Here is a 22,419-nt window from a genome sequence, read left to right as displayed (position 1 = left end):
TATAAAGAATAATAAAATCACCCCGTGCTTCCAAAGCTCACGTAGACTTCCCCATGGTTCCTCATACATTTATGTTCTTATATACCAATCATATTTGTATATGGTATTGATAAAGTAAAGAATACTATCGTGTTAAAATTGTACATGAGCCAGTACTGATCTATTAACAGGAGGATTTCAAGTTTTACGTACCTGGCAATACATTGAAATACATTGCAATACATTGCAACCATCTGCACGGTAAGGCCATCTGGCGGCTGTTTACTGTTGCGCTTGGCAGTTATATTATCAAGGTGTCACGGTGCGGTGCTGCACTCGACTATGGTCATCTTTAACAAGGTGTGTGTGTGTGTGTGTGTGTGTGTGTGTGTGTGTGTGTGTGTGTGTGTGTGTGTGTGTGTGTGTGTGTGTGTGTGTGTGTGTGTGTGTGTGTATGTGTATGTGTGTGTGTATGGTGCCGGTGCGTGTGTGTGTGTGCGTGTATGTGTGTGTGTGTGTGTGTGTGTGTGTGTGTGTGTGTGTGTGTGTGTGTGTGTGTGTGTGTGTGTGTGTGTGTGTGTGTGTGTGTGTGTGTGTTTGTGAAATACAGGCTTATATTTCGTTCTTGTGGGTCGTGAATACTGGTGGTGATGTGACGTGGAGGTAGTGAGTGGTGATGATGTGGCATGGAAATGTATATTGATCCGTGATGATAATGTGATATGCAAATAGTGATCCATGGTGATATGTCATAGCTTTGCTGGGGACGAGAGAGAGAGAGAGAGAGAGAGAGAGAGAGAGAGAGAGAGAGAGAGAGAGAGAGAGAGAGAGAGAGAGAGGGGGGGGGGGAGGCACAAATTACCTTTTCTTCCCTATCTGAGCCAAAACTATATTACTTACGGTGTGATACTTCCATGTATGTATAACAGTCTGTGCGGCGAGAACCCTGCACGTATATACTTACCTCACTCATGTCTCACAGTACTGTATGTACTTACGAATGTACTACATAAATATAGTATACATATACTTATAAAAGTGTCATTTATGACACACATTACAGAGAACCAAAAGTAACAGCATGTTCCTACTTGTAAAACTTATACTTTTTGCTTTCACTGATATGACATTCATGTATGTACTATTAGATACCAGAAACGTATAATTAAATTAATTTAACTGAAATGTTATTCAAAGAAATTTTGTAAGCCGAGGTTTGTCAAAACTGATAAAAAAATGCTTGAGTCTTAGTTATTGAGCCTGGCAAAGTTTATAACTATGTATATTTGACTAGATTATTATGCAGACAGGATGATAACTTTGTAAGCTTTTTAATGTCCCGAACAGCATTCCTACAGTGACTCAGGCAGATTATTTGTTACTTCAGTTAGCCTTTTTTTTCTTTCCTTCTTTTCTGATGGTTAGTTGAGTTTGTTAGCAAGCTTTATGATAGCATCGAAGAAGATCACTAGGTAATCAAAATAGTGAAATTTATTTATTCACTTATTTTATTTATCTATTCATTATTATTGTTTTATAAATTTATTTTCCAGAGCACAGTCTTGATGGAGACCGCACGTAGGCAAAGGTGGAAGGTGTTGGCGCTAAGCACTGTCATTTTCCTTCCGTCCCTTCTCTACTGCATCTCGTCCTCCTCCTCGTTCTCTCACATTGCAAGTGGAATCGATAGACTGGGACGCGTTACTCATGAGTCATCTAAGGTACCTTGGATACAAAATATAACAGATATCTTCATACCCTATTTTGTGCAAATGGCATTGGTAGTCAATATATTATTATGTCAAGAGTGTTTCAAAGGATTATATTAGTTTTAACCATAAAGGAAACATGAGTCCCATTGCTTGACCTTTCTCAGTTACTACGACGAGAGGACATCAGATTATGCTGACTGATTTATTTATTTATTTATCTATTTATTTCTGTATTTTCGAAACTTGCTCAGTTCCTTGAGGTATTCGTAAGCCCTCTGTAAATAACTTACAGAGAATGTTCCCAGTACAGAACTGTTTTCAGGATAAAAAGATGCAAGCTTTTTTTTTTTTTTTTATGTAGGAGGGACACTGGCCAAGGGCAACAAAAATCCAATAAATAAAAAAGCCCACTGAGATGCCAGTCCCAGAAAAGGGTCCAAAGTGGTATTCAAAAATTAAAGGATAAGTGTCTTGAAACCTCCTCTTGTAGGAATTCAAGTCATAGAAAGGTGGAAATACAGAAGCAGGCAGGGAGTTTCAGAGTTTACCAAAGAAAGGGATGAAGGATTGAGAATACTGGTTAACTCTTGCATTAGAGAGATGGACAAAATAAGGGTGAGAGAAAGAAGAAAGTCTTGTGCTTCGAGGCCGTGGAAGGAAGGGAGGCATGCAGCTAGCAAGATCAGAAGAACACTTAGCATGAAAATAGCGGTAGAAGACAGCTAGAGATGCAATATTGCGGCGATGAGAGAGAGGCTGAAGACAGTCAATTAGAGGAGAGGAGTTGATGAGAAGAAAAGGTTTTGATTTCCACCCTGTCTAGAAGAGCGGTATGAGTGGAACCCCCCCCAGACATGTGAAGCATACTCCATACATGGACGGATAAGGCCCTTGTACAGAGTTAGCAGCCTGGGGGGAGGGGGGGGAGAAATACTGGCGGAGACATCTCAGCGGTAGAAGACAGCTAGAGATGCAATATTGCGGCGATGAGAGAGAGGCTAAAGACAGTCAATTAGAGGAGAGGAGTTGATGAGAAGAAAAGGTTTTGATTTCCACCCTGTCTAGAAGAGCGGTATGAGTGGAACCCCCACAGACATGTGAAGCATACTCCATACATGGACGGATAAGGCCCTTGTACAGAGTTAGCAGCCTGGGGGGAGGGGGGTGAGAAATACTGGCGGAGACATCTCAGCGGTAGAAGACAGCTAGAGATGCAATATTGCGGCGATGAGAGAGAGGCTAAAGACAGTCAATTAGAGGAGAGGAGTTGATGAGAAGAAAAGGTTTTGATTTCCACCCTGTCTAGAAGAGCGGTATGAGTGGAACCCCCCCCAGACATGTGAAGCATACTCCATACATGGACGGATAAGGCCCTTGTACAGAGTTAGCAGCCTGGGGGGAGGGGGGTGAGAAATACTGGCGGAGACATCTCAGAACACTAAATTTCATAGAAGCTGTTTTAGTTAGAGATGAGATGTGAAGTTTCCAGTTCAGATTAAAAGTAAAGGACAGACTGAATGTTCACTGTAGAAGAGGGGGGTAGTTAAGTGTCATTGAAGAAGCGTAACAACAAGTTATCTATAATGATCATGGTCTCACATCTATGACTGTTCAAGTACTAGAAAAATGCAGATATTCATAACTGTGTCCATATCTCTGGGAAGAAACAGCCAATCTGCTCCTTAGCAACAGTGTTATGCATCACTCTGCCTAAGTAGAACTTAAAATCTAAGGTGACGTGCCACTTTCAGTTTTCAATACGTAAACAAGTGATGTTATCTTTTTATCTTGACACAGCGTTTGTAAGTTAAGTAAACTTTTTGTTTTGTCTGATGGTGAGGTAGCACCAGACTGTGATTGGACCTAGACTACAAGAGGACTTAAGGTGGTGGGAAGCCGATGACTGCCAATGCCAGACAGAGGAATGTCGTGAGCTTTCGGTAACTTTTAACTGGTTAAAGGAAGAAGTGAACGGGACCTGTGGCCGACGACCATGGAATGTTGGCTCTAAAGTGCTGAGCTTCTCGCTCTATGGCAATAATCCAGGATACTGGAAAGGATTGGAAGACATACTCTTGAAGGTGAGACTCATATAAGGTTCCAACGCTAAAAACTATTACTCCAGAGAGTAATCCCGCTGAGGTTCATTCCGTTGAAAATAAAATACATTATTGATTTATTTGTACTGAATATTTTTTGAGACTGAATTTTTTACATCTATATGACTTCGCCATGCAAAACATAAGATCTTGTTACGCAAGAAATTGCGCAGAATTCATTGATAATTTTAGGTAGAGAAACTTTACCCTGGTTGGAAGGTGCGTCTGTACACAAATCCACGATACAACGCAGCTACCCTGTGTCCCTTGCTGCATCGCTACAACTGTTTGCTGTACATCTGTGATATTACAAGTCTCCCACACCCTCTCGGTAATCTCTCCAACGTGCATCCGATGATGTGGCGACTGGCACCTCTTGGAGATTCTAAAATATCCGCTATGTTGATTCGCGACACCGACTCTCAGGTAAGTGAGCTTTTTGGCTGAAATGTTAGCTTGATATCAGTCCTAAGTTGGCATTCCTTACCTCCTTACCTGTCCCCGCACGTGAGATGTCAGCCCTGAAAGAAACAAATAAGGTAAACATGGTGAGAACAAAAACTGAAAAAAATGATATATATATATATATATATATATATATATATATATATATATATATATATATATATATATATATATATATATATATATATATATATATATATATGTATATATATTTCTTCTTTTTTTATTTTATTTAATTAAATAAATTTCACCGTGGATCAGTGATGTAGACTCTAGAGTCTAGAGCATCTATCATGGCAACAAAAACGCTCACTGAGTACAATTACACTTTGTTGAGATGTAAACTCAAAGTACTACAGAGTAATTTAAAAGTATCAAAAGTTCCATCACACTAGATCGATACTTGTTCCATCGCTACGATTATTCGAAAGTAATTTGTACGAATCAACCATGTGCTTCCTCCAGCTGTAAGACAGGTGGATCAAAGGTGAATGCAAAAAAACACTTAAGGAATTCAAAACATTCACTTTCTAAGGAGATGTGAAGAACGGTCCAGGTGAAGCAACTCTTTAATACGTGCCTCCAGGTGACACAGAGGGAGGTGTCAGCGGTGGAGGAGTGGCTGGCATCTGGGAAGATGTTCCACGTGATGAGGGACCATCCCTACCATAGAATGCCCGTGCTTGGCGGGATGTGGGACGCCCGCTGGGACATCGATCCTGCATTAGCCACCAAGTTAAGAAACCTCAGGGACAAGATGATGGCAATGGCCGTTGGTAAGAGGAACTACGGTCTTGATCAACAAATCATTAAGGTAAATGCCTCTCTAGTTTAGCTTGTCGGTGGCCTTCTTCTGTTGGCAATGCTATCTTCATCATCATCGTCATCACCATCATCATTGTCATCGTCATCATCACTGTCATCGTCAATGTCATCGTCATCATCATTGTCATCACCATTATCATTGCCATTGTCATCATCATTGCCATCATTATCATTATTGTTGTTATTATTATTATTAATATTATTATTATTATTATTATTATTATTATTATTATTATTATTATTATTATTATTATTATTATTATTATTATTATTATTATTTTTATTATTATTATTATTATTATTATTATTATTATTATTACCATCATCATCATCATCATCATCATCATCATCATTATTGTTATTATTACTATTGTTATTGTTCTTATTGCTGTTGTTGTTGTTAGTAGTAATGGTTGTAGTAGTAGTAGTGGTGGTAGTAGTAGTAGTAGTAGTAGTAGTAACATCATCATCGCCACCGTCATCGTCATTATCATCATTATTGTTGTTTTATTTGTTGTTGTTGCTGTTGTTGATGTTGTTGTTGTTGTTGTTGTTGTTGTTGTTGTTGTTGTTGTTACTGTTTTTTGTTATTAATATAATTATTATTACTATTATTATTATTATCATTATTATCATTATTATTATTATTATTATTATTATTATTATTATTATTATTATTATTATTATTATTATTATTATTATTATTATTATTATCATTAACATCATCACCATCATTATCATCATTAGTACTGATAGTAGTAGTAGTAGTAGTAGTAGTAGTAATATATTTATGTCCTTCGGTGTATTTCTATTTACATATTTGTTTGTCTGTCTGTCTGTCTGTCTTATTTAATTACTTACCAGTCTGGTGTCCTTTCCGCCATTTTTGGGATGGAAGGTAAAACAAGCGTCTGTATTGATCTTGAACAAAGTGTTTTGTGTCGTCGTGGGTTACAGAAAGTCCTGTGGCCGAAGATGACTGGCAGTTTGGTGGCACACGACAGCTACAACTGCAAATCATTTAAGGGATCTTCTCCGTGGCCCTCGCAGCGATCGGAAGGAGATTTTGTTGGAAAACCAAGGTTTGTTACTAAACTGACGTCTTTGATCAGACATGCTAAAACTCCAAATACTTATGAACTTTCTTCTCCCCTTTGCACTACCTTCTGCAGTAAGAAACTAGCTCAAGGGGCGTATTTCCTGCTGATCCTGCATTGCCAAATGTTTCGGCGTTTTTTCTTAAATTCTTTAAATAGCTTTAGTATAATTTATTGGGGCTTTCTACAAGTGCTTTCATGTTTCTAGCTTGTTTAATGGTAATCTTGGATCATCATTGGAGAATGCAATCATGAAGACCTCAATATTCATCTCTGTGATCCCTGAAAGTGATCTTAATGAGAAACAAAATCGTCTTGGAATGCTGACCTCTGAATACATTGTTCATGCAGGCAATAATGACGTTACGCCCATAGCGCTGAAATATCCTCAATAAAGATTAAAAGACAAAAATGTGGGAGAAAGTCCATGATTTAGTTGAATAATCCATTTACGCTGGTATGCTGTGATGCACGCTTCCACAGGTGTGTTGTGATGCACGCTTCCACAGGTGTGTTGTGATGCACGCTTCCACAGGTGTGTTGTGATGCACGCTTCCACAGGTGTGTTGTGATGCACTCTTCCACAGGTGTGTTGTGATGCACGCTTCCACAGGTGTGTTGTGATGCACTCTTCCACAGGTGTGTTGTGATGCACGCTTCCACAGGTGTGTTGTGATGCACTCTTCCACAGGTGTGTTGTGATGCACTCTTCCACAGGTGTGTTGTGATGCACGCTTCCACAGGTGTGTTGTGATGCACTCTTCCACAGGTGTGTTGTGATGCACGCTTCCACAGGTGTGTTGTGATGCACGCTTCCACAGGTGTGTTGTGGTGCACGCTTCCACAGGTGTGTTGTGATGCACTCTTCCACAGGTGTGTTGTGATGCACGCTTCCACAGGTGTGTTGTGATGCACTCTTCCACAGGTGTGTTGTGATGCACGCTTCCACAGGTGTGTTGTGATACACGCTTCCACAGGTGTGTTGTGATGCACTCTTCCGCAGGTGTGTTGTGATGCACGCTTCCACAGGTGTGTTGTGGTTGTGATTCTACATGTGTGGTGTAACACACGCTACCACAAGTGTGTTGCGACCCACGGCTCCACAGGTGTGTCATGATGTACAACTCTTGTTGATCTCAAAGGTGTCGGCAAAAAAGATAAATGAGTAAATTAAATAATAAAAAAAAAAAAAAATGAATAAACATTGAACTACCAGACCACAGGGTGCGCCACAACATCGATGCTGCAAGTTATCTTTGATATTATTATTATTATTTTTATTATTATTATTATTATTACTATTGTTATTATTATTACTATTATTATCATTATTTTTTTATTATTATTATTATTTTTTTTAGTATTGCCTGAATCATTGAGTTTGTTGAAAAAAGAAAAATATAATAAGTTTTGTCTTCACTTTCCAGTATTTAAGAATTTGTGAAAGAAGAAGAAGAAAAAAAAAAGAAAAAAAGAAAAACGTACTTAATATGCTAAGTTAGAAAATCACATTTCAGATACCGTAAGAAATATGAGAACAAGACTTTACACACACCCTGTCCAGTAGCGTGCCGTCCCCCTGCCCATCAAGATTGGATATACTGCTGACACTTCTCCCTCCTGCTGCTGGAAGAGATTCCTAGTATTGTTTGTATTACTTGTATTGCTAGGATAAAGCTTATGTTGTATCTTGATGTGTGTACACGAGAGAGAGAGAGAGAGAGAGAGAGAGAGAGAGAGAGAGAGAGAGAGAGAGAGAGAGAGAGAGAGAGAGAGAGAGAGAGATTTAAAACAAATAATAAATAATGCATAACGAGTGCTAAACATGAATAGAGTAGGATGTATGGAAGGAAGTGGAGGAGTGAAGCCTACTCTTATGCACATATTAGAGGTTTATCTCTTATCTTTATGATTTTCCTCTTGCCCATCACTACACTCTCCAGGATATACATGATATACATTTCAATCTATGTTGTGAATTATTATGATACTGAAGTAAAAGAATTACTTCACTGTAAACGATCTAGTGGTTGCTTGCTGGCGAGGCGTGAGAGAGACGGTACTACCTTATTATTTCTTCTTATTCTAGGTCATAAAAATGAATATCAGTATCTCATTGGATAGGCTGGTTGAAAATATATTAAAAAAAAAAAAACGCATGTTCAATAAATGCATCATAGGTTAAATGAAAAAAAAAAAAAATAATAGATAATGAAATTAATAAATCTAAACACTGAATTGTGATTGAACGAGCACGACAGAGATGGTGATGAGAGGGCTGGCTGTGAAAAGGAGGCCGCTGACTGTCCCGCGTCAGGAAACAATCTTTTTTCATTCCTTGTACTTCTCTCTCTCTCTCTCTCTCTCTCTCTCTCTCTCTCTCTCTCTCTCTCTCTCTCTCTCTCTCTCTCATTGATATTCCTACATTCAGGTAACATTTCGGTTATTACACAACTTGAGTGTTCAAGTGTCCTTAGTAATTTATATTCAGATTGAGTAACTATTCACACCTAGGCAGCGGTACTACCCAGCCAGAGAATCAAGTCGAAACTAACCAGGTAGTTCATTAATTACAAGTGCGTTCGAGCGGTCACATGAACCACTTGATAAACTTTCCATTCACACTTTGTAGATTAATTTTTGTGATTTTTTTTTTAAATAATTAATAAATTTTATTAATTAGTTAAATTAATTTAATTAATTTAAATTTTAATTAATAAATTAAATAATTATTATTTTTTTTTAAGTACACTAAAAAGAGACACTGCAGTGTTCTGGAAGAGATAAGAAGGGCATTGCACCATAGACATATCATGAGTCATTGAAGAATACTTGATACATTCAGAACCATTTGTCAATGGTCAGTTACCTGCTTCGCTTTGCTACTAAGCTAGTTTCCTTTTTCGCTACGTTCCTTCCCAACCCTCAGTCCCTTGTTGATTACGGGGGAGGAAGGATGTGGACTCGCTGCTCTATTCTCTTTTTCGCCAACTTTTCATCATTTCCCGTCTGGTCCGGGCATGCGTTCTGTAGACGTATTGTGTGTTCCATGTATACATCTTAAGTTGTGAAATGTGTAGAGAGATTTTTTTTTCTTTCCTTTTCTAGGTAATTAAGATGGCTTAGTTAACTTGGATGGGCACGTAGGAAATTAGGTATATACGCGGTCTTCGTTTTTGTGCTAGCACCTGTTCATGTGTTTACTGCTTGTCTGATTAGTCTCTCGTATGGAGAAATAAAGTTCTGGTTTATTTATCTTAAATTTACTACCCCTCTAAATCCTACCCTTCCCTCGTCCTTGGAGTCCCTTCGTAATTGCTATGCCCCCCATTCCCTCTATAACGGTAGTTGCTAATCTCTCTTCCAGTAGTTCTATTTTCTCAAACTATAGCATTCCTTCCCTTTCTTACAGCCATTTTTAGTTATTATTTATTTATATATTTATTTTAACGCAGATGATTGCACAACCTCACCGTTAATGTGTGCGCACTCGCGCATAGTGCTTGGCCTGGTTTTCCTGTTGCCTCGCCTAAGGCGTATGGAGTTGTGATTATGCTTAGGGAAACGGAGCTTACTTACTGGATCAACAGCGGTCAACCATTTCATCGGTTTATTACATTTCCGAATCTTGGTTTAGGCTTGGATAATTATTATTATTATTATTATTATTATTATTATTATTATTATTATTATTATTATTATTATTATCATTATTATTATTGCTATTATTATTATTATTATCATTATTATTTTTTTTTTGTTTGTTAACGTTGATTGGTCAGGAATTCTAATGTTATTACCACTGGTAATTAAAAGTACTTTGATTCAGTTTTTGAGGAATTGGTAGAATAATAGATGTGTAATTATATTTATAAACCCTGAGGACTTCCACGATAGTCTATTGAAACCGTTGGAGGATACACTTCAAAACACTTCGAGTGTTTACACATTTTATTACACATTTTATTTACAGTGTACTAAGTGCCTCCGTGGTGCGGTGGCTGGCGCTACTCTGGCAATGAAATGGACCACACGATTCGAAAGCGAAACTGTGGCAGTCGATGCACTGGCTATCCTGCTATTCTTCCTTCCTTCCAGGCGGTCAGTATGGGTAACTAAGGAAACCTGGGACAGGTAAACTGGAAACCCACATGTCGCAGTGGCCCTATGTCCCGGGGTAAGGGAAGTCATCCACCAGAGGTGTATCGGTAGTCCTTGGCCACCACTTGTATCAAAGATGTTTGCCACCCACCAGTGTATCAGGAATGATAATCACTACTGTATCAGGATGCTTTTGTGCCACCAGTGTTTCTGAGTTGATTAGTCACCTCTGTTGTTCTGGAGTTGATGATTGATGATGCTTGTTACTTGCTCAGTCGATGAAGATGCTTGGAGTGTTGTTAGCGTGGAGAACCGGTGTGTGGCGATTCTAGTAGCTTGGAGATCGTGGGTGGTTAACGGATATTATGTTGCTATGTGCGAATAAAAGGCACAATGACGAGAGTTCTTGATTCAATAAATAACAGATTTGTACGCACTCGATTCGAGATGACTGTAACGTGAGATTGTACTCTCTCTCTATGAAGTGATATGATTATAACTGAGCAGCGTCTCTCATGGCTGACTGTGATTGAGTGAAACTGAGTGAGAGACCAAGACTGACTGCTCGTGACTGGGTGACTGACTGTGTCTCTGACTGGGACTGAACGTGAACTGATCTCATGATGCTACATGCGGGATGTATTCATCTGAGCTAAGGAGTGGAAATGGGTGTGAAATTTTCTTGATAGGTAGAGAAAGGGGGACGAATGCAGGTGTTATCCTTAAGGACTGGAAGTGGGGTGTGAAGTCCACTTGATGTAGAGAAAGGAGGAGAAATGACCAGGAGGGAAGACGAACATATGTACACAGGTGTTATCCCTAAGGACTGGAAGTTGGTGTGAAATTCCCTTGAGAGGTGAAGAAAGGACTCTTTGGCTATGGTACGCGTGGGATGAATATATGAAATATATATATATATATATATATATATATATATATATATATATATATATATATATATATATATATATATATATATATATATATATATATATATATATATATATATATATATATATATATATATATATATATATATATATATATATATATATATATATATATATATATAAGTAATTATTGAGACGGGTACAGATGCCTTCCCCCCACGAATAATGCGCCCTCACATTTGGATATAACAATAAGGCAGTAGAATGGGAGCAATTAACATGATACATGACATCAGAGAGAGAGAGAGAGAGAGAGAGAGAGAGAGTACGGAACAAGAACCTTAATAACATAAAAAAAAACATGATAAGATAATATGATACATGTAGAACACATATAAGGAGGGAGAAATATACACATATATACATGATATTGAAAATGGATGATTAAAACTTGGAATGGGAACGAAGTTTCAGCCTGTAAGAAGAAGTGTGTGTGGTTAAGCTTGAGGTGCTTGAAGGATTTGTTAAATCAGAACTTAATGATACATGATGTGCACACTCATCTTCGAATCCCTTGTTCACACGCTTCAAATGATCAACATGGACAATCTCTTCCCCCTAAGGTTTTGAGATCTAGAATTGTTCTTTGTGGCCATGGAGAGATTCGATCACACGGTGTGGCCCAAAGAACAATGGATCTAATATGTGTCGTGAGTGAGTGATGGACGGTGTGAAGCACACTGAGCACAGAGCGCACAGTGTTGAAAGCTATTTTTCCTCATAGTCGGTCAGAAATATGATCGTTTTGTTTGCGCAAGGCATCTGTCCCGACCTGGATATCCTGTATGGGATAAGTCATGAACGTGGTGAAGGATAATATTCACTAGCGACTGAGGTACCGCGCTCACTAGAATTGTCAGTAGAGACATCACTCGATTTATATAAGAGGTTGTCTTGCATGAAAAATGTATCAGCACTCGCAACTTAGGAAGATTTGTCTCATCACTAGATTCGAGGTAATAAGTGACACTAGAATGGAAGGGGTTTGAACGTTGATGTTTCCTTATTTCATCCATGGCTGGCATGGCATGATTTTCTGTCATGACAGAGATAGTAGTAACATTGTGTGATAGTGCATCTGCCACTGAGTTTGCCTTACCAGGAATATATGAAATTGTAGGACTAAATTCTTGAATCATGAGATGCCAGTGAGCAAATTGACCTGTGAAGTTGTTGCATTTGAAGGTTTCTGTAACAGCATAGTGATCAGTGTGAACATGAATCTTATAGTCTAAGATGAGTTCACGGAAATGACGTAACGCCCAGATCACAGCGAGTCTTTTACGCTTTGCAACTTCATAATTAATTTTGCTCTGCCTTGTTGAGAAGTCTACTAACGTAAGCTAGTACGCGATGTTTACCAAATGAATTTTTCTGCATAAGAACAGCACCGATTCCATAGCCAGAAGCGTCAGTATATAAAATGAAATCTTTCTCGAAATTTGGAAAAGCAAGAACTGGTGCTTGACACAAGGCAGTTTTGAGAAGATCAAAGGCATCTTATTCCTTTTTCAGACCAGATGAATGCAACATTTTTCTGGAGCAAATGAGTGAGAGGTTGAGCGATAAGGCTGAAGTTTTTGATGAACTGGCGATAAAATCCAGCAAGACCGATGAATTGCCTGATCTGATCGATATTAGCAGGAACAAGGAAATTTTTCACAGCATTTACCTTGTCATCTAAAGTGTGAAAGTGTGACAGAACGAGAGACAGCGTGTGAAAATGATCCTGTAAAGACTCTGATGCAATGATAACGTCATCAAGGAAGCAGAAAACACTTTTACCGATAAGGCCTGAGAGAAGAGATATCATCAATCTTTGAAACGTTAGAGGCGAGTTACATAGACCTTGGGCCATGCGTTTGAACATAAACTGGCCAGAGGAGGTAGTGAAAGTAGTATATGGCCGTGATGTTTCCTCTAATTCGACTTGAAAAAAAATCCTGAATATAAGTCTAAGGGTGAAAATACCGCATTTGAATCTCCGAGAGACTGAAGAAAGTCATCTAACTTCGGCATTGGATAACGATCAGAAATGGCAGATGCGTTGAGTTTCCTGAAGTCGATAATTGCCTTGTTTCTTTGGAACGAGTAACAAGGGAGCATTACGAGGTGAACAGGCATGTTCCACTACATCCTGAAGTAACAAACCTCGCACAGCTTCGTCAAGCAGAACACGACAACTGTGTGGCACCCTATAGAACGAGGTGTAAGATGGTCTGGACCCAGGCGTCTGATAAATAGCGTGAGTGATGACGTCTGTATGGCCCAGAGGTTCACCAGGGAGCGAGAGAACGTTCCTGAAAGAATTTAGGAGAGCAACTAATTCATGCTGAGATTCTGGGAAATCAAGTACAGAAAAGTGATTATTGGTGATAGGCGGGAGAGAAGACATGTCATGGCTGTCAGATGCAGATACATTATTGATAGAAGAAGGTAAATCATCCAAGATTACAACTTTCTCAGAGTAAGGCAAGGCTTCTCCGAGTAGCACACCAGCTTTGAGCTTGACAGGCTTAGATGTGACATTTTTCAGCCCAATTTTACAGGAACCATTTTCATCGATGGTGGTAAGAAAGGATTCCAACTCAACACCTTTGCATGGAGATTGTTGTGCATAACACAGGATATCAGTTCCTGATACAGCAGACTTAACCTCAGCGTTTGCAACATATAAAGCACATTCAGATAGCGTTAACGGATCTGCCAGCAAAATGTGTTTACAGGGAGTTACACCGTGGTCTGACTGGGAAGCTGATTGAGAATGAAGCTGTAAGACAGGAAAATTAGACATCATAACACAAGAATTCCGTGTAGATAACATGTGATGGCTAGTACAAGGAAGTTGTAACAGATGTCACTACACCAGCAAGAGAGGAAGTACCAGAGGGAAGAATAGTAGAAATATAAGTATCCCCTTAAGCGATTTCATTGATGGCAGGGGAAAGACTGATGTCATATTTGCACATGGTGTTGAAGCCTATGAAAAAGATCAGCATTGAAAGATACATCAGATACAATATAAAAATAATCACATATGTCTGGTTCCCGTGAGGTAAGGTAATTTTCCCAGATATACCATTTAGATTGACATTAGGAGGTAATGTAGTGATGAGATTCTGAGAAGAGGAAGAGAATTTCCGAAATTCATCCATTTTGATAAAGTTACAGCAGCACCCGTGTCAAAGAAAGCTTTGTGTGATACAGAGTGACACGTAACATTAGTGATAATACCATTGAATAATCCAGCATATCGAATGTTAATTGAAGGAAGTACTGAGTTATGAGAATGTGAAGCATACCTTGTGTTTTGAACGATGTTTAGGTATATAATAAGGAGAAGACTTGAGGATAGCCGATATTATGGTGGACTGGTCAGAAAAGGGCACGAAGAGTTTTCCGACGATGTGTGTGAAGTCTGTGGATTTGCGTGATAATGCCTGTAATCTTGTAAGAAGTTAACTACCCTTTTGTGGAAGGAACAGAAAGCTTCAGGGTTAAAGGAGTGTCTTCCTGAGCTATCGAGAACAACTCTACACTGTGCAAGAACATGACCTGGTAGCTTGCAACGGTTGCAAGTGATATTTCTTGGCCTTGATTTCGATCGAGCGTACTGATAGCAAGATGAAGGGGATGTACGTCTAATGTAACATTCACGAGAAGAAGAAGAATTGAAGGGTGGATGATGAGGAGAGGGTGGTGAGTCAGGTGAGGAAGCAACAAGAGCCTGAACAGGTTCAGAGGTGGGAAGGGGACGCTTATCAGAAATGAATTTGCAGATGTAGATGTAGTCTGATTTGTGAAATTCGATGTCATTTATGACCTGGAAATTGGGAGCATCGAGAAAGGAGGTGAACAAGATATAAGCTATAAGCCTTTTCAACCCATCTGATGACAGTGATTCATTTGTAAACCAATTTGAGTCTTATAGCTGAGTGATCAATTCTGAGTTGAGAGAGGAAACAATGTTTTTTGCCTGATAAGGATTAGTGGTTGAGCGTACATGCTGTGGGATTGATTTAGAGAGTATGAGAAGAGAATGAGTGACTTTGGAAATGATTTCTGAGGTGATTGGTGAAGTCCTCAAAAATGGTGGTGAAGCAAATCTGTCTGACTTTATCAACAGGCCAGCAAAACTCAAAGGCTCGTGACAGATGCGTGATTTTAAGATTGAGATTTTCTCTTTATCAGATGTGGCTGCACATCGAGTACATTCCTCCTCAATTTTTTTTAATAAATTGATGAACAGTCTCTGTGCCAGTACCAGGAAAATTAGGAACGTGATGAGATTCGTGTATGAAAGTGATGTGAAGGGTAGCGGTGGTTTCAGTGGACATTGTGGCAAGTAATGATGGAAAGAGTGCAGACTGTGAGCGAGTTTGTATGAGTCACGTGAATGTACAGATAATTAAGGCACAGAAATATAAAAACACATAATACACAGCACACGATATAACACAGAATAATACAAAATAATAACAGCCAACAACAATAATAATAAAGGACAGAAAGGAATGATATAAACACTGATAGGTAGACAGACAGACATACAGATGGCAGGAGACGGATAGGCAGACAGATAGACAGACAGACAGGTAAATAAATAGACAGATAGGCACCACTTAATAACAGAAGAAGGAAAAGTGAAAGCAAGAATAATCTGGATCGGATTAATACTTAATTGTTTGCCAGGAAGTGACAGCGGATGACCAGAGGAACACAGCTGGGCAGACGTGAGGAGATGACATTGGACGGGTCCGGCCAGTGAAAATGATGACAGGGTACTTTGCATGAAAGGTGTTTTTGCCTGCGTTTTAGTGTTTTGGTGCCTAAGAAACTTAGGAACACTTAGAAGACACGTTTTTCCTAACTTTGTTTTCTGTTCTCATAAAGGGAGTTTTTCATGCTTTTTAGAGTTTTGTAAAAACATATAGAAAAACACTCAGAAGATGTGTTTTTTGCAATGTCTTTTAGTTTTTCCATTTGCATTTTGGCGTTTTGGTAACTAAGATTGTAAAAAAAAAAAAAAATAAACGTTTTGGTAAAGCTGTTCTGTTTCTCCATATAGTGTGCTATTAACGCGTTTTTGCGTTTTGATACCTAAGAACCTGAAAAAAAAAACATTGAAAATACACGTAACGGTTAATGACTTTTCGTTTCCCCGTATAGCGTACTTTGCTTGCATTTTGGCGGTTTTCAACGTAACAAGCACTTTCTTTTTGGTAATTTTATTCGTTTTAGCCATAAAGGGAGTTTTGAATATGTTTTAGCGTTTTGGTGTATAAGAAGTTCAAAACACTCAAAAGACACGTTTTTTGTAATGTTTTGTTTTCCAATATATAGTTATATCCATGCTTTTTAGCGTTTTGGTACCTAAAACGCACGGAAATACTCAAAAGACACGATTTTAGTAATGTCGTTTGGTTTCCCCATCAAGTGGGCTTTATGTACCTTTTTTAGCGTTTTGATATCTAAAAATGTAAAATACACTCAAAATACAATTTTTTGGGTAATGTGATTTTTCTCCGTATAAAGTGCATTTTAGGATTTTGGTATCTAAAAGCTCAAAAACTCTCACAACGCCAAAATGCATGGAAAGTACCCTATATGGCAAAACGAAAGTGCAGTACGAGAAACGTGTGTTATGAGTGTTTTTGATTTTTTTTTGGCATAAAAACTTGAAAACGCATGAATTGCACTCTATTTGGCGAAAAAGAACATTACCACCACCCCCCCCCCAAAAAAAAAACGTGTATTTTGAGTGTATTTAACATTGAAAGGTTCCAAACTGCCGAAATGCACGCATAGCATCCTATGTGGGGAAAGGAAACGATATTAACAGAGAAAAAAAAAAGTTTTTTTGAGTATCTTATAAGTGTGTTAGGTATCATAACGCTAAAATACATGGAAATACCCTATATCGGAAAACAAAACAACATTGTCAGAAACTTCTCTTTCCTGTATTTTTTAACTACTTAAGTACCAAGAAGCTAAAACGCATGCAAAACACCCTTTATGGACAAAAAGAATGAGTACAAAAAAATAATAATAATTTGAGTGTTTTTTGGCTTGTTACGTACAAAAACACTATAATGCATTCCCAAAAACGTGTATTTTCAGTGTATTTCACATAGTTATGTACCAAAACGGAAACATGCATGCAAAGCACTGTATATTGGAAAAAGAAATTACATTTCCAGAAACGTGTCTTTAAGCGTATGTAAGCGCTAAAACACATGGAAAGCATCCTATATAGGAAAACAAAATAGCACTACGATAAACGAGTCTTTTGAGTGTTTTTTTTCAGGGACTTTCGTATCAAAACGCTGGAACAAAGGCAAAACACGTTTTATTGAGAAATAAAATAACTTTACTAAAAAACAAACAATATTACCAGAAAGATGTCTTTTAATTGTTTTTGAGCGTGATAGGGACGAAAAGGGTAAAAAACATGGAAATCACCTATTAAAAAAAAAAAAACGTAAAACGTGAATTTTCAGTGTTTTTAGACTTCTTTCGCTAAAACGCATAAAAGGAAAAAATTCTCTAGGGCTAAACAGAATAACATTACTAATATATATATATATATATATATATATATATATATATATATATATATATATATATATATATATATATATATATATATATATATATATATATATATATATATATTTTTTTTTTTTTTACCTTGTTACGATGAAAAAACGCAAAAATGCATTGAAAGTACCCTATATTAAAAACGAAAAAGACTTTACGAGAAACGTGCATTATAAAAGTTTTTGAGCTTCTTGGGTACCATATTAGAATATTACCAAAAACGTGTATTTCGAGTGATTTTTTAGATTGTTAGGTACCGAAACAAGAAAATGCATCAAAAGCCCCCATATAGGGAAACTAAGCTACATTTCCAGAAACGTGTCCCTTTAGTGTTTTTGAGCGTGTTAGGCATCAAAACACTAAAAAGAATGGAAATCACCCTACCTAGGAATACAAAACATTACGGAAAAAAAAAACTTTTTTGGAGGTGTTTGAACTTCTTACGTATCCAAACGCTAAAACTCATGAAAAAGCTTTTATAGCTAAACATAATAATATAACGAAAAACAAGTATTTTGAGCTTATGTTGAAAAACGCAAAAATTCATTAAAATATACTATATGAAAAAAAAAAAAAAACACATTACAAGAAATATGTATTATGAAATAGGTATTGTGTTTTTCTGTTTATGTACCAAAACTCGAAAACGCATGAATAACACTCTGTATAGAGAAACGGAAATAGTCGCAAAAGAGTGTCTTTGGAGTGTATTTCATATGTTAGATAACAAAACGCAAAAATACATGCAAAACACCCTATATGGGAAAAGAAACGACATCTCCAAAAACGTATCTTTTAAGTGTTTAAGAACATGTTAGACACAAAAAAAAAAAAAAAAAAAAACATGGGAAGCACCCCGTATAGGGAAAGGATAGGACGTGTATTATGTGTGTTTTTATTTTTTATTTATTTTTTTTTTTAGGTATCAAAACGCCAAAAAGGCACAAATAGTAATCTATATCGAAAAAAAAAAAAAAAAAGAATAACATTGCCAAAAGCGTGTATTTTGAATATTTATGAGCATGTTATTTACCTTAACGGTAAAACTCATGGAAATCACCTTATATGGGGAAAAAGAAGAGCACAACATTACCAAAAACGCGTCTTTTCAATGTTTTTGAGCTACGTAGTAAATCGCTAAAAGACACTCTTTACTGAAAAAAAAAAATAGAATAACATATCCAAAAACACGTATTTTCAGTGTTTTGAGCTTGTTACGTAGAAAGACGTTACAATCCATGAAAAGTACCGTATATGAAAGAAAAAAGACATTACGAGACACGTGTATTATGACTTTTTTTTTTTTTTACCTACTTGGGTATTAAAACGCAAAAACTTGTTAGCAACACTCTATCGTGTCTTTCTTTTTATAGAGAAATAGAATAACATTACCAAAAAGACGTATTTTAAATGTTTTGATCTCCCTACGTACAAAACCCCAAATTGCATGCAAAGTATCCTGTAGGGGGAAACGAAAAGACATTACGAGAAACGTATATTATAAATGTTTTTGAGTTTCTTAGGTAGCAAAACACGAAAGCGCATGAATAGCACCTTATTTGGAGAAACAGAAGTACATAAGAAAAAATGTGTGTATTTCGGTCTCCATGCTTTTTAGCGTTTTGGTGCCGAACTTGCAGAAACACACTCAAAAGATACGTTTCTTGGAATGTCGTTTTCTTTCCCCAAATGCATTCATTTGGGCATTTTAGTATCTAACCATGTAAAAACCACCCAAAAATTTTTGATAATATTATTCTGTTTCTCCATATAGAGCTCTTAACGCGTTTTCGTATTTGGTAACTAAGAAACTCAAAAAAAAAAAAAAAAACACGCATAGTACTCGTTTCGAGTAATGTGTTTTCATTTCTTCATATGGAACACTTTGAATACATTTTGGCATTTTTCTACATAATAAGCTGAAAACACTTAATATAATTTATTTTTGGTAATATTTTCTATTTCACCATGAAGGTTGTTTTACAAACGTTTTAGCCTATAGGTATGTAAGTAGTTTAAAAATTCTTAAAAAGGAAGCTTTCGGTAATGTTTTCTTTTTCCATATCGGGTACTTTCCATTTTCTTATTGTTTTGGTGGTTAACACCATGTTTTTGAAAATTTATTTTCCTTTTTGCCATATAGGGTGCTTTGCATGGATTTTGGAGTTTTATTACCTAACATTATGAAATATACTGAAAAGACACGTGTTTGGTAATATTGTTTTGTCTCTCCATATGAAGTGCTATTTATGCGTTTTATCGTTTTAGTAGAGAACATAAAAAAACAGACATAATACACGTTTTTCGTACTGAATTTTCTTTTCCCAATGTAAGGTACTTTGCATGAATTTTTGGCGTTTTTGTAACTAAATGGGTCCAAACATTCAAAATACTTGTTTCTGGTAATGTTTTTGCCTTTCTCCATAAAGGTTGTCTTCCATGCGTTTTCGTATGTAAGTAGTTGTAAAACACTTAAAATACATGCTTTTTTTCATATAGTATGCTTTCCATACTTTTTAACGTTTTGGTGTCTAACACGCTCATAAACATTTACTTAAAACACATTTTTCGGGAAGTGTTATTTTGGCGTTTTGCATGCATTTTTACTTTTTTTTTTTTTCAACGTAAATAAGTTTAGAACGTTATGAATATTACTTATTTTGTAAATTTATTCTGTTTTGCCACAAAAGGTTTTTTTTCTTTTTTTTCTTTTAGCGTTTTGGTACGTAAGAAGTTCAAAACACTCAAAAGACACGTTTTTCGTAATTTTGCGTTGTATTCACATATAGGGTGATTTTCATGCTTTTTAGCATTCTGAAGCATAACAGCTCAAAAAAGACCCAAAATACACTTTTTTGGTAATGTCGTTTCGTTGCCCTTTTAAAAGGGTTTTTGGATCTGCAAAGACGGTGTTTTGTATTAGTTTTAACGTTTTCGTACGTAGGTAGCTCAAAAACTCTGAAAAAATGACGGTTTTTTGGTAATTATTATTATTTTTTCCCCCCCCCATGTAGGGTTCTTTCCTTGCTTTTTTTAATGTTATGGTGCCTAGGACTCTCTTAGATATTGAAAATATATGGTTTTAGAAATCTCGTTTCCTCTCCAAATAAAAGGTATTTTGCAGGCATATTGGCGTTTTAGTATCTAACAATGTTAATTACAGTCAAAGTACATATTTGTTTTTATATTGTTTTTCTTTTTATCCATATAGAGTGCTATCTATTCATGCGTTTTAAAGCTTTGCTACATAAAAAGGCTCAAAAATCATAATATACGTTTTTTTTTTGTAAGGTCCTTTCATTTCCCCATATAACGTACTTTCCATATATTTTGGCGTTTATCTACGTAACAAGCTCAAAAACACTTACAAATACACGTTTTTAGTAAAATTGTTGTGTTTCTCCATAAAGGTGTCTTCCATGCGTTTTAGCGTTTTGTTACGTAAATAACTCATAAACACTCAAAAGACACGTTTTTTGGTAATGTTGTTTTGTTTTCCCATATAGGGTGGTTTCCATGCTTTTAAGCGTTTTGGTGCCCAACACGTTCAAAAACACCTAAAATACACGTTTCTGGAAATGTCATTTGGTTTCCCCACATAGGGGTATTTTATGCATTTTGGGGTTTGGTACCTAACAATGTGAAAAACCCTCAAAATACAATTTTTTTTATAATGTTGATCTTGTTCTCAATACAGAGTGCTATTCATGCGTTTTTATATTTTAGTAGCTAAAAAGCTCAAAAACTCTCATAACTCACGTTTCTCGTAATGTTATTCCGTTTTTTTTTTTGTCTAATAGAGAGTACCTTGCATGCATCTCTGCGTTTTTCAACGTAACAAGTTAAAAACAATCAAAATACTTATTTTTGGTAATGTTATTCTGTTTAGCCGTAGAGGTTATTCTGCATGCGTTTTAGCGTTATGTACGTAAGAATTTCTAAAACCCTCAAAAAAACACGCTTTTCGTAATGTTGTTTTGTATTTTCATATAGGGTGAAGTCCATGCTTTTTAGCATTATGATTCCTAACACTCAAAAACAACGAAAAGAAAGAGTTCTAGTAATGTCGTTTGGTTTCTTCATATAGGATGCTTTACATGGATATTGGCGTTTTGGTAACAATGTAAAAAACATTTAAAATACACGTTGTAAGTAATGTTATTCTGCCTTTTTTTTTTTTTTTTTATAAAGAGTGCTATTTATAGGGTTTAGGTTTTTGGTACCTAAGAAACTTTTTGATTCCCAATTTTCCCAGTTTTTGGTAATGTTGCTTTGTTTTCCTGTATAGGGTGCAATCCATGCTTTTAACCGTTTTTGTGCCTATCATGCTAATAGGGTATTTTGCATGCATTTTGGCGTTTTTATACGTAAAATCTCAATAACACTTAAAATTTACGTTTTTTTGGTAAAGTTATTGTGATTCTCCATCACGGGAATTTTTGCCTGTGAATTGGTTCAAAGACTCAAATCACAGTTATAAACAGTCAAAAGAAACGTTTTTGGAAATGCCGTTTCTTTTAACCATATAGGGTATTTTGAAAGTTTTTTTTTTTCCATCTTGGTACTAATAATGTGAAATACATTGAAAATA

General features: G+C 36.6%; 1 protein-coding gene across 1 annotated transcript; it reads left to right on the top strand.

Annotated features, from left to right (window-relative positions):
* Nucleotides 1-253: 253 nt before the first annotated feature.
* On the top strand, nt 254-8,596 carry LOC135100283 (uncharacterized). The gene is made up of 7 exons (XM_064003141.1): nt 254-339; nt 1,533-1,700; nt 3,536-3,772; nt 3,983-4,216; nt 4,842-5,069; nt 6,038-6,162; nt 7,695-8,596. Exons 1-7 carry the CDS (start codon nt 322-324, stop codon nt 7,783-7,785), a joined length of 1,101 nt encoding a protein of 366 aa, XP_063859211.1. The 5' UTR covers nt 254-321; the 3' UTR covers nt 7,786-8,596.
* Nucleotides 8,597-22,419: the final 13,823 nt, after the last annotated feature.

Source organism: Scylla paramamosain, chromosome 5 (genome assembly GCF_035594125.1).
Source record: "Scylla paramamosain isolate STU-SP2022 chromosome 5, ASM3559412v1, whole genome shotgun sequence".
Lineage (NCBI taxonomy): Eukaryota > Metazoa > Arthropoda > Malacostraca > Decapoda > Portunidae > Scylla > Scylla paramamosain.
This window is presented reverse-complemented; position numbering and strand designations above follow the sequence as displayed.

What these genes read in the sequence shown, in the direction of transcription:
- LOC135100283 (XM_064003141.1), top strand. An exon ending in TTACTCATGAGTCATCTAAG is followed by an intron (nt 1,701 to 3,535) that starts GTACCTTGGATA and finishes ATGGTGAGGTAG; the next exon opens with CACCAGACTGTGATTGGACC. An exon ending in TGGAAGACATACTCTTGAAG is followed by an intron (nt 3,773 to 3,982) that starts GTGAGACTCATA and finishes TGATAATTTTAG; the next exon opens with GTAGAGAAACTTTACCCTGG.